The 12,939-nt window shown below is 43.0% G+C and overlaps 1 protein-coding gene and 1 non-coding gene across 8 annotated transcripts in view; one reads left to right on the plus strand and one right to left on the minus strand.

Moving 5' to 3' along the window:
* LOC102991179 (zinc finger protein 615-like) overlaps positions 1-12,939 on the plus strand; it is a 55,311-nt gene that overhangs the window by 16,984 nt on the left and 25,388 nt on the right. For 2 of the 7 annotated variants that reach the window (XM_055079149.1, XM_028477741.1), the window contains exons 1-3: positions 9,207-9,524; positions 10,672-10,798; positions 11,076-11,168. In XM_055079149.1, the coding sequence (XP_054935124.1) occupies positions 9,510-9,524; positions 10,672-10,798; positions 11,076-11,168 (235 nt within the window). In that variant the 5' untranslated portion in view covers positions 9,207-9,509. Of the gene's footprint in view, positions 1-4,846; positions 4,921-9,206; positions 9,525-10,671; positions 10,799-11,075; positions 11,169-12,939 lie in introns of those variants that run through there. The other 5 variants (XM_024132584.2, XM_055079146.1, XM_028477742.2 and 2 more) reach the window with 5 other exon arrangements.
* LOC112067339 (small nucleolar RNA SNORA40) lies at positions 2,171-2,320 on the minus strand. Its single transcript, XR_002893215.2, has one exon. It is a non-coding gene; the product is annotated as a small nucleolar RNA SNORA40 (small nucleolar RNA).

Consider the following 12,939-nt stretch of genomic DNA (forward strand, 5'->3'; position numbering starts at 1 on the left):
CAGTACGCGGGCCTCTCACTGTGGTGGCCTCTCCCGTTACGGAACACAGGCTCAGCGGCCATGGCTCACGGGCCCAGCCGCTCCGCGGCATGTGGGATCTTCCCGGACCGGGGCACGAACCCGCGTCCCCTGCATTGGCAGGCGAACTCTCAACCACTGCGCCACCAGGGAAGCCCCTGTGATGGGGCCTTTGATTGAGGCTTAACCTGTAGAGATTAATGATTGAAGGTCTTTTTGGTCAGGGTTTAGGGTCTATATGTTAGGTCTGCAAGACTCGGTAATTGAAAATTTGATGGAAGGTGTGAAACCAATGAGCACTGCTTCTCCCCTAGGTTAGCAATTTAACATCCAGCTCATGATCAGGAGAAGCCTGGAATTGGGGGAGGAGTGTCAATGGGCAAGAATGTCTGTGGTAAATTTCAGACTGAATTTGAGGTCAGTGTTGTGTAGGGAGTGCAGAGTTTGTCTGTGTTTGAGAGCTCAGGAGTCTGGAAGTTTTAAGACCCATAGTCCCAGGCTAGTGGGTGTTTAGAGACTTGACCTTTGGATGCTGGAAACATTTCTTTTCAGGTTTTCCAGTCCAAGTCCTTTCTCAAGGTTCTTATTAAAAATTTGTCTCCTACATACACTCTTCTCATTGTCCGCACAAAAATCAGAATAATTCACCGTGGTCAAGTGGTGTGTATAGGAATAAAGACAGGATTTTTGTTCATCTTACTGCAAAGTTTAGTCTTGGATATTTCCTTTCAGATTTCTTTGACACAAGTGAGAACAACCATTTTCCTGAGTTCTACTCCTCAGTGAGAGCCATCTCATTAAAAAAATTTTTTTTCAGGCTACCTTTCTAAAACTTGGGATCATCTGTACGAACATACATTCAAGAATCTGCCTATTGTCTAACATGGCTGTATTTCTTTTGCATTGTCTCTGGCAAATAATCGAAATTCCTGTTACTCCACCTTATCACCAGCATTTCATATTTTCAGTTTTTGGATTTCAGCAAGTCTAATACCTGGGTATTTGTATCACACTGCTGCTTTTTAAAAATTATTATTCACATTGCTGTTTTTTTTTTGTTTTTTTTTTTTTTGCGGTACGCGGGCCTCACTGCTGTGGCCTCTCCCGTTGCGGAGCACAGGCCCCGGATGCGCAGGCTCAGCGGCCATGGCTCACGGGCCCAGCCGCTCCGCGGCACGCGGGATCCTCCCGGACCGGGGCACGAACCGGTGTCCCCTGCATCGGCAGGCAGACTCTCAACCACTGCGCCACCAGGGAAGCCCCACATTGCTGTTTTAATTTGCATCTCCCTAACAACAAATGATGCAGACCATCTTTCCATATGCTTGTTTGCCATCTGTTATCTTTGATCAAGTGTCTGTTCAAGGTTTGCCTATTTTTGAAATAGGAGTTTCTTGTTGACCTTTCAGAATTCTTTCTATGTTCTGGATACAAGTCCTTTACCAAGTATAGGACTCATAGGATGAATGTGTTGAGATTCTTTTTTTTTTTTTTGAACAAAGTGTAAAGGGTTTTTTTAAATTATGTGTAACATAGGCAAAATTATTTAAGTCAATAAATTTTTAAGGAATTTCACATGTTCTGATTCTTTCCACTGCCAATCACCTTAGTTCCTCCAAAGTCATAATCTTCAAGATAAGATAGCCCTTTGAAAAAGAAGTTTTGCTCAGTCCACAGCTGTCAGGTCAGTCAGTCCACAATTCTTTTAGTTGGGCTTCTTTGATCTCCAGTGGAATACAGACACACTTCAAAATTCCCCACCTGTAATCTTTGGGATCCAATTTCCTCAAGCAATTTACTTTAGGACCATGTTTAGGGTCAGGAGATGGATCTGCCTGCTTCTGAATTTGACACCCTCTAAAAATGTATTAAGTTCAAATCATATTGACTCCTAAGCTATCACACCCTAGAACAGTACACATCATTGGGATATGCCAATACCTTTTTAAAATCCTGACACTGTGTTCTCAAGGTAAAAGCCTAAAAAAAGAAGCCATCTTTGTTTCATGTCAACATTAAAATTAGAGTATGAAATCGATATAGCTGATAATTTAAAAACTTAATATATGAGGGAAATTATCAGCTCTATAGTCCTGGAAGCAATCTTTATGTTTATCAATACACCCCCATCACTTGAATCTGTTTTAGGTATCATGTTCCTTCTTACCTATCAAAACTCATACTGAACAATGAGTTCTGGGTTGCAAAAGAGGATTTTTGCACCTGTCTATAAGGAGAGTCTTTTGAGATTTTTTTTTCTCTTTGTTTTTGTTTGTTTTTTGCCTGTGGACTTCCAAGTGTTCCAGCAGCATCTGCTGAAAAAGTCTATCTTTCTACATTGAATGACCTTTGTATCTCTGTCAAACGCTTGAGTATACTTGACTCATGTGGGTCTTTTTCTGGGATCTTTGCTCTGTTCCATTGATCTATGTGTTTGTCCCTTCACCAATACTACTAAAGGTTTATAAGTCTTGAAATCTCTTGGTGTGAGCCCTATATGATGGTTCTTTTTGGTCAGAAGTTGTTTTGCTATTTTCAGTGGAGAAACCTGGCAAATATTACCCTTGCTGGTAGATCAGTGTTGTCATTTTGATATTCTATACCCATAAATGTGATGTTATTAGAAAGGGACTTCAATTCTGTGGTGTCTTTTCCAAAATGCATAAATCCCTGTTTAATGAGGAAAACAGACCAACCTAAAAGAAGGTCAATATACAAAATACCTGATCAGTACTCCTCCAAATAATTGAGGACATGAAAAAAAGACTGAGGAAAGGTCATGGAACAGAGGAATTCAAGGAAACATGATGTCTAAAGGCAGCATTCTTCCCTGGGTTGAATCCTAAGACAGAAAAAAGACAGTAGTGGAAAAATTTGTGAAATCCAAATAGCATCTGTAATTTAGTTGAGTGTCATACCAATGTTAATTTCTAAGTTTGACAAATGTACCATGGTTACATAAAATATTCGCATGAGAGGAAGTCAAATGAAGGTATATGTGCACTCTTTGTAGTACTTTGTCACTTCCGTGTAAATCTAAAATTTCCCCAAAATAAAAAGTTTATTTGAAATAGGTATAATCTATGTCAGTTATATCTCAGTAAGGCTGTAAAAAAAAAAAGATGTAATCTAATTTTATCACTTACTTTCTCATTATAAACATTTCCATATTATAAAATGTTTTGTATATCTCTATATAATTAATATTAAGTGGCTGTAATAATATCATGGATGAACTAGTAGGATGGTAACTTGAGTCACATATAAAAGGTATGCATTAAAGTGGGGTATACTTGAAAAACATAACATATTCAACTATGTTCACTTTTTATTATGATCCTCTCATTATTCAAATTCTTACATTCTCACTCCAAGATCTGTTGTACTGTTTTTCTTATAAGTCCCAGACATCTCCATTTACTTTTAATCCTAGATAGTTTATAATTTTGCAATTATATTTGATGTCTTAAAAAAAATCCAAATGCTATAAATTTTGTACACAACAGAAATTCATTTTAACAGATTTATGGTCATAATTTACATATAACATTTACCAGTAGTAAGTATACAACTCAATGACATTTAGCAAGTTCATAGATTTGTGCCACTATCACCACGATGCAATATTTAGAAATTTTCATAACCCACAAAAAGTAACTGGACAGTTGTTTTGTTATTAAGTTTTGAGAACTCTTGATATATTATGAATACAAGTCCTTTATCAATAGATGTTAAATGTGTCAATATTTTCTCCCAATCTCTGGCTCCACTCAATACTTTATTAAAGCTGTGCTTAGAAATACAAAAGCTTTTAATTTTAATAAAGTCCAATTTATTATTTTTCCTTTTATGTCTCATACTTTGTCTTGTCACAGAACTCTTTGGCTAACTTAGGCTCCTCTTCGCTTCTCTAAGTTTCTTACTTCTACCTCTTAAATTTAGGTCTGTAGTCTATTTCGAGTTAATTTTGTATATGGTTAGAGTTATGGGTCTTAATTTATGTTTTTGCAAATAGGTATACAATTATTCCAGCATCATTTGCTGAAACAACTAACCCCATGGAAGTATCTTAGTGTCTTGACCAAATAGATATTGACCGTAATACTTTTGGACTCAATTCTGGTTGTGCCTTTCTCATTGGCTCCAGACCTTTACTGGCCTCATTTTTAAAGCGGCCTTTCCCCGAGGCTCCAATCCCAGTCAAAACTTAGGCTTTATCCCTGCCGCTCTTTTCCTCTTGAACGTGATGGCCTGTTCCACACTGTGCCAGTTTCTCGAAATCTTATTCTGTCCTTAAAAGCCGCTTCCTGCAAGAAATGTTCCTCCAAAGTTTTTTGGGGGATGTCCGATTACCGGATGTACTGCCGTTTCTCTTTCCAGGAGTTCGTTCTCTGCTGCTATACCGACACCTGAACCCTTGGTCCTTTTCGAAACCCGCCCCCCTCCTTTTTTAATACAAGGTGTAAAATAAAGGCCGCGGCAATGTTACTTGTCTCCCCAGTGCGTCGAACGCACTGGGTAGGTAGGTCCATATTTGCCTCGCAAACCTCGAGTCTCTGAAAATCTGCTAATTTTCTGAAGAGTTGAAGTGACAGGTAATGAAATAATTTCAGTGGCTTCTCACCTTCCGGACCAACCAGGGCTCCCGGCCCCAAACCCGCCCCTTGGCCTTCTGTACGTCAGGTGTCCCAACATGGCCGCCCCGTGGGGCCGCGGAGAGCTGGGCGCGGACATATTGCCTTTCAAGGTAATACCAGAAATCCAGTCCGCGTTTCTTCAAATGCTTCAGACCGTCTTCGGCCGCCGTAGACCGACGAAAAATCTGGGCGACAGGGGCAGAAGTAGAAGCGGTTCGTGGAAGTGTTACGTTTTAGGCTCTGCTTGTGGACTGGAGAAGATCGGGTCAGTGTGTGCATTTGTCCCTTGAAGTTTTGTGGTTTTGTCCCATAGGAGGTTTGTCCCTGTGGACGTGTCGTCCACAGGGTGGAATGGTGTAGTGTGGACTTAACGGAAATTATTGAGGGTCTGGTGAGAAGCACTGAGGTGGAGGTATTTGAGAGGAACCAGGAGCGTTTGTGACGCGCGTACCTGTCGTTGGGGTTCCTTGGGAGCTGTCCGTTAAAAAGATTAAGAATCTGTAGAGGGAATTCCCTGGCGGATTCGGCGCTTTCACTGTAGTGGCCCGGGTTCACTCCCTGGTCAGGGAACTAAGATCCCGCAAGCCACGCGGCGCCCCCCCTCCACCAAAAAAAAAAATCTGTAGAGATCAACGATCGTGACCGGACCGGCCTGGTATGGGGGTCTTTGCGGCTCACTCTTATTTCTAAAGGATGCAGATGATATTTACGATGGTAAGAGATTCAGATTCGGGAATTAATAATGGCGCTCAGAGATGTTGGGGCCTGGCTGGATGGTCATCATATGAGGGTATCTGGCCCAGGTTTCGGATTAATAAGGAAGTGTGTAGTCAGTGTCTGTGGTACAGAGAGTCTTGTGAGGGCTGAGGCTTTGGTCCCCTAGGACGCCTGGCTGGTGGTTGCGTTGAGATTCCCACCAAGTACGCTGGGAAGGAAGGTGGTACAGCCCGGGACGGTAGTGTAGTTCTAAACCTTCTGCTTTTTAGGCTTTTATCCGCAGACCGAGGGACTAACCCAGCCTCGTCTATGTGTTGTGTATCGTGTATCGCTGTTTTCGCACTGCAAAGGCAGAATTGAGTCCTTGTGACAGATCTTAACCCTCAAAGCGGAAATGTATAGTACCTATCCCTTTGTCACCGACCAGGGCTCTTGGCCTCCTTGGTCCATAGAAATTGGTCGAAGGCCAGGTAAGAAATTCAGGCCAGGCTTTATTGGGGCCCTGCTGCAGCAAGGGGGAGCGAGAACAAGTAAGAGGTTCCCTTGCTTGTTCGCTCTCTGAGGTGGGGTTGGGTGGGGGGGGCCTCTGGTTCCTTATAAGGGGTGAGAGTAGGGGTATGTCCAGAGGTTGGGCCGGAGGGATGGCTTAGATGGTTTGCCCACGCTTCCCCCTCCACCAAAAAAAAAAATCTGTAGAGATCAACGATCGTGACCGGACCGGCCTGGTATGGGGGTCTTTGCGGCTCACTCTTATTTCTAAAGGATGCAGATGATATTTACGATGGTAAGAGATTCAGATTCGGGAATTAATATGGCGCTCAGAGATGTTGGGGCCTGGCTGGATGGTCATCATATGAGGGTATCTGGCCCAGGTTTCGGATTAATAAGGAAGTGTGTAGTCAGTGTCTGTGGTACAGAGAGTCTTGTGAGGGCTGAGGCTTTGGTCCCCTAGGACGCCTGGCTGGTGGTTGCGTTGAGATTCCCACCAAGTACGCTGGGAAGGAAGGTGGTACAGCCCGGGACGGTAGTGTAGTTCTAAACCTTCTGCTTTTTAGGCTTTTATCCGCAGACCGAGGGACTAACCCAGCCTCGTCTATGTGTTGTGTATCGTGTATCGCTGTTTTCGCACTGCAAAGGCAGAATTGAGTCCTTGTGACAGATCTTAACCCTCAAAGCGGAAATGTATAGTACCTATCCCTTTGTCACCGACCAGGGCTCTTGGCCTCCTTGGTCCATAGAAATTGGTCGAAGGCCAGGTAAGAAATTCAGGCCAGGCTTTATTGGGGCCCTGCTGCAGCAAGGGGGAGCGAGAACAAGTAAGAGGTTCCCTTGCTTGTTCGCTCTCTGAGGTGGGGTTGGGTGGGGGGGGCCTCTGGTTCCTTATAAGGGGTGAGAGTAGGGGTATGTCCAGAGGTTGGGCCGGAGGGATGGCTTAGATGGTTTGCCCACGCTTCAGGTGGTGTTGTGTGCAAGGGGCATGGCAGTACCCTGCTTTTGCTCCCGGCTCTTCAGAAGTGGCGGTTGGGTTTCTTGATTTCTTTGTATCTTGTTGTCCAGAATTTGCCCCCTCTGCGCATGCACAAAGTTATTTTTAGTCCCTTATAGTTTTTTTGTATTTTGTTGCTGGAGGAGAGGTGTGTCCAGATGCAAGCACTGCAGCAAAGGGTTCCAGGTCCCAGCCTGTCTCACCTTCGCAGAAAATGTTTGTCAAGGCTTGCTCTCACCAGCGGCAGTGGACACTTGCTTTTTTGTCTGACATGCGTTCACACTTTCTTCTTTGCTAACAGAATCGCCGTTTTGTTTAGTTATCCATCCTTCTGACAGGGTGACCCATATCCCAATACTGGTTGGTCTTAGTTAATCCTGGTGGTTCCAGTTCCCGTTGCTAGTGATTGAATTAGTACGAAATGAGCTTAGGTACGTGGTGCAGTTCTAGCCAGCAGTATATGTGAAAATCTGCTTAGGGGTTTCCGAGGGGAAGTTTTGTTTTAAATAAGTATTATAATTCTTTGAATGTCAAGGATGATATTGTCTGAATATAACCTTAATTTTCTGTCCAGTTTCTACTGTTTATAATTCATTCCTTTTTTTTTTTTTTTTTTTTTTAATTAGAAAAAAATTTTTTTGGCTGCCACCGCATGGCGTGCAGGAAACTTAGTTTCCCCACCAGGGACTGATCCTTTGCCCCCTGCAGTGGAAGCCTGGAGTCCTAACCACTGGACTCCCAGGGAATTCCCTTGCTGTATATGTTTCAAGGCTATATTGTTAGGTACCTAGAAATAGCAAATTTCTTAAAATGTGGTGAATTGAACCTCTTACTAGTAAGCTTTGTTTCTCTTTCTCTGTAGTAATTTTGGGGCTTTCTGGTGCATTTTGTCAGAGAATATAGATTATCTGTGGTTACTCTTTCCATGGTTTATCTTTTTCTAACCTTTTATTCTCCAGCTTTCCATATCACTATGTTTCAGGCATGTCACCTAGAGTAGCATGTTCTTGGGTTTTATTTTATTTTATTATTATTATTTTTTTTTGGCCACACTGGACAGCATGTGGGATCTTAGTTCCCTGACCAGGGATCAAACCCAGGCCCCCTGTATTGGAAGTGCGGAGTCTTAACCACTGGACTGCCAGCGAAGTCCTGTGTTTTACATTTTAATCCAGTCTGACAGTTTCGAGGCATTTGTATTTGATGTAATTAACTGGAATCTTTGTTCTGTTTATACTGAATATAATTCATTAAAAAAATTTTTATTGGAGTATGGTTGATTTAATATACTTAATATAATTCTAGTGTTTTGTTTTAAAACAGTCATATAAGTGCACTGTATTTGCCCCACTGTTCTCTATTCCTTATTCTCTTTTTTGCCACGTTTTGAATGAATTTCTTCTTATTCTGTTTCGCCCTTCTGTTAGGATGGAAATTATATACTTTAAGACAATTGTTAGTTTTCAACATGACACTAGAGATTACACACAGCATGGAAGATTTCTTTGTCAAATTCTTATGTTAGTACTTTTACACTCTTCTCTAACAATACAGGTCTTAGAGCATCTCAACTTAATTTACCACTTTCCAATTTATTTATAATATTGTGTGCTTTAAAAAATGTATTGAAAACCTAAGATATTATCATTATTGCTTATAAGACAGTGCTTCTGGTTTGCCCAGTACATTGTTTTCAAACTGAAGTGTGTGTACTCACAGGGTGTATAAAAACGCTTGAGGAGGTTCCTGAGTGCACATTGTTTAAAGGAAAACAGTGCCCAGCACCTCTCCTTCCATACGGTCCCTTTTGTATAATTGAGCTGCCTGAGAGTCTCCTGCTCCTGAGATGATCTCGTTTCCCTCATCTTCTTCTTTTTTTTTTTTTTTTTAATTTTAGACTATTTTTCTAAATTAATTAATTTATTTTGGCTGTGTTGGGTCTTCATTGCTGCACGCGGGCATTCTCTAGTTGCAGCGAGCGGGGGCTACTCTTCGTTGCGGTGTGCGGGCTTCTCATTGCGGTGGCTTCTTGTGTTGCGGAGCATGGGCTCTAGGTGCGCAAGCTTCAGTAGTTGTGGCACGTGGGCTCAGTAGTTGTGGCTCGCAGGCTCTAGAGTGCAGGCTCAGTAGTTGTGGTGCACGGGCTTAGTTGCTCTGAGGCATGTGGGGTCTTCCTGGACCAGAGATCGAACCCACGTCCCTTGCATTGGCAGGTGGATTCTTAAACACTGCGCCACCAGGGAAGTCCCCCTCATCTCCTTTGACAGTCACCCCACTTCAACTTCACGGAATAAAGGAATACCCCCACCACAGTCAGAATCAGCCTTTTTGGCCAGAGGAATAAAGTCTTCTGGGGTAAAAAAGGGACACTCAGCAATGCTGTGGGCATTGGGTTAAGGTGAGCGCCCGGGAGCAGCGTTAGCATCTGGGCCCAGAGGAAATGTACCCTCAGCTTGAATTTTCTCCTCAACCCACAGGTCCTGACTCCCCAGGAGCAAAATAGTCAGTAGAAGGAGGAAGAAGTTACAGGATTTAGTATCAGCATTACTGGGGACACGCTTGATTGAAGACAGGACAGAATTTAGAGCAGATCCAGAAGACACAGCGACAGAGCCTCCTTGTTGCCAGCTGTTTTCAGAGAACGGAAGAAAATGATACAGGCCCAGGTGACTTTTGGTTTGTTTTATTCTTTTCTTTGTTCCCGAATGGGTTTGTTAGTTATCTGAGACATTCTAGCTAATTATTGCATTTAAGGGTGTCTTGGGGACCCTGGGTGTCTTTGTAGCCTGCTTCTGAAGTGAGGGTGATCCAGGGGACCCCAGAAATTGCAGCCGGTGTCTGAAGCGAGGGCAGTTCTATGGGGGCTGTTTCCTCAGGCTTTGCAATATGACTGACTCTTGGTTTCCATGTTCAAATCTGGATTCTTAATCTACCTTTTTTCTTATATTGCTTTTATTTTTGTGCATTACACAACTGACTTAAGGATATATTTAAAGGCTGAAATCATAACAAAGTACGTATATCAAAAAATAAGTTTCTTCTTCTTACACTTTAAACATGCTTATTAAACATTTAGTTTCTTATAATTCTGGCTTCTTGAGTCACTTCCCAGAAGATTCTGATTGACTGGCTGTAAAGATTTAGTCATCCCAATTCCATTGACTTATGTGTTAGTCATATATATATATATATATATATATATATATATATATATATGAATGTGGTGTTTTTAGGTTAACAAGAAGGTTTAACTTTTACACATTATAGAACGTCTAATGATAAATGGATGGATGACAGACTGCACAATTATATTTAGTTGGATCCTTGTATTTTATTAGGCTTTTGCTTATTCCATGTGCATTAAAAACAAACAACCCAGGGCTTCCCTGGTGGCGCAGCGGTTGAGAATCCGCCTGCCAATGCAGGGGACACGGGTTCGTTCCCTGGTCTGGGAGGATCCCACATGCAGCGGAGCAGCTAAGCCCATGCGCCACAGCTACTGAGCCTGCGTGCCACAACTGCTGAGACCCGTGTGCCTGGAGCCCATGCTCTGCAACAGGAGAGGCCACCGCAATGAGAAGCCCATGCACCACAATGAAGAATAACCCCTGCTCGCCGCAACTAGAGGAAGCCCGTGCACAGCAGTGAAGACCCAACGCAGCCAATCAATCAATCAGTCAATAAACAACAACAAAAACAACCCTCTAGATATATAGATCCAACCTATAAAGCAGAAATGAGAAGAAAAACTTTTAACATTTCTTCCATATCATCAAAAGGACATCACTTCATTAAACACCACTGTTACTATAGGAAACCCTGACGTTTGACGATGTGACTGTGGACTTCACGTGGGAGGAGTGGCAGCTCCTGATCCCTCCTCAGAAGGACCTGTACCAAGAGGTGATGCTGGAGAACTATAGCAACCTGCTGTCTGTGGGTGAGGACGGCTCCCCTGTGCCCTTCAGAGGGTCCCCCGTCAGTGGCGTTTCCTTTCTCGGCTTCTGAAAGCTCTGGAGTGTCCGTGATGCTCTGAAGCGGTAGATTCTCAGTCCCCTCTCTGGCCCATGAGAAGTGGGTATTCTCCCTTCTCCTGAGAGAACAGCATTTAATCTGTAGGTCGTGAAATTGCTTTGTCCTCAGCTGTAGCATTCTGTCTTCACAGACCCCAAGCCCAATTCACTGGGTCTAAATATTCTACCATTTCCGGTGAATAGGTTATCAAGCCAGAAAGCCAGACATACTCTCTAAGTTGGATCAAGGAGAACCATGGACGATGGAAGATGAAATCCACTGTCGAACCCATTCAGGTGAGTGAGAGACCAGCAAGGTGACAGGCGTGGAAATCACACTGTAGTTGGTCAGAGAAGAGTCACAGCTGTGAGGGGGTTGGGCGCTGCGTAAGCAGTGCCTCCGTGCATCTCTCTCCCGATGTCAGACCTCTTTTTCTTTGTAGGAGTTTAGAGAAAAATATATCCCTTCTTAGGGAAGACTCTTGTCTTTTCTGGGATGTTTCTTCTTTATTTTACCCCCATCTTGATTTTTGTTTGCATAGTTTTATTTTCCTTAGGATTCTCATATCTTTTCCTTCTTCATACACTTCCACCTCCCTTGCTATGAAATTCCATCTTCCAAGGCCTCTCTCCAAAGAGAAAAGTTTGAATTCCTCACTGTGTTCTAGCTGCTGCACCTTTCTGTCCCACTGGTAATGTTGATTTCCTTTGTCACATTCACCCCATGTTGGCCTGTCTTTTCCGGGATCTGTTTCTTCTTTATTTTACCCCCATCTTGATTTTTGTTTGCATAGTTTTATTTTCCTTAGGATTCTCATATCTTTTCCTTCTTCATACACTTCCACCTCCCTTGCTATGAAATTCCATCTTCCAAGGCCTCTCTCCAAAGAGAAAAGTTTGAATTCCTCACTGTGTTCTAGCTGCTGCACCTTTCTGTCCCACTGGTAATGTTGATTTCCTTTGTCACATTCACCCCATGTTGGCCGCCGGCCCCAAAGGTAAACTGGTCTTCACTGTGCCTTATTCCTGCTCTGAGGTTCTTCAGAGATTTTGTTTTCCGTTTTCTCAAATGATCTTCTAACCTTCAAAGTTTTCTTCATTGTAATAAGCTAAGCTCCTTGGGGTCACTGGAGAAGACTCCCAAATTGATCTCTCCCCAGTGTGATCCACCGCAGACTTGGGACCTATATAACTTACTCATTTTGATGGCAGCTCTCCTGAGTTCTCAATAACTGCCAGGACCCAGGATCATCTTCCCTCCCAGAAAACCACTATAAGTTTACATTCTCCCTTACTCTTATGCATCCTCCATCCTGGCCATTCAGGCATTACCTCATATGTTCCCCATCTGCAGAGCTCTCATGTAAATGCGTCTGCTGTTCATGATGAATTTTTAACTAGAAACGTTATCTTAACATCCTGCTTTCTCAGTTCCGGTCTCAACCTGAGCATAACTCTTCCTTACTTCAAATTAATTCCTTTGTGTATTTATTAGTTTTGAACTTTCTTCTCGTTGATTGTAGACCTTACCGTCTTCATTTCCCTAAAATTTTTATTTTTCCTTCCATTGTATTCTGATGACATTTATCCCCGCTAATCAAATTACTTGGCAGTTAAAGTTCTTCTTCTGTCCATGAACTCCATGATATGACATCATCATGCTCACAAAGAGATAGATTTCCACCCTCTTTCTTAAATTCTCCCTAATGTGTTCCATACATGTGATTGATTCATTCCTCTACATTTTTTTGATAGCCTGTTGTACGCTGGAAGGTAAGAGCAGTGAAAAAAAGTATACATACAGATCACAAGTTTTTAGTCTAAGAGAAAGGAGTCAAGAAATTAATCAAGTGTTTTGGGGGCTGGTGGTGTGGGATTAAAAAAAAATAAAAATAGGGCTTCCCTGGTGGCGCAGTGGTTGGGAGTCCGCCTGCCGATGCAGGGGACACGGGTTCGTGCCCCGGTCCGGGAGGATCCCACGTGCCGCGGAGCGGCTGGGCCCGTGAGCCATGGCCGCTGGGCCTGCGCGTCCGGAGCCTGCGCTCCGCAACGGGAGAGGCCACAACAG

The sequence above is a fragment of the Physeter macrocephalus genome, chromosome 17 (genome assembly GCF_002837175.3).
Source record: "Physeter macrocephalus isolate SW-GA chromosome 17, ASM283717v5, whole genome shotgun sequence".
Taxonomy (NCBI): Eukaryota; Metazoa; Chordata; class Mammalia; order Artiodactyla; family Physeteridae; genus Physeter; species Physeter macrocephalus.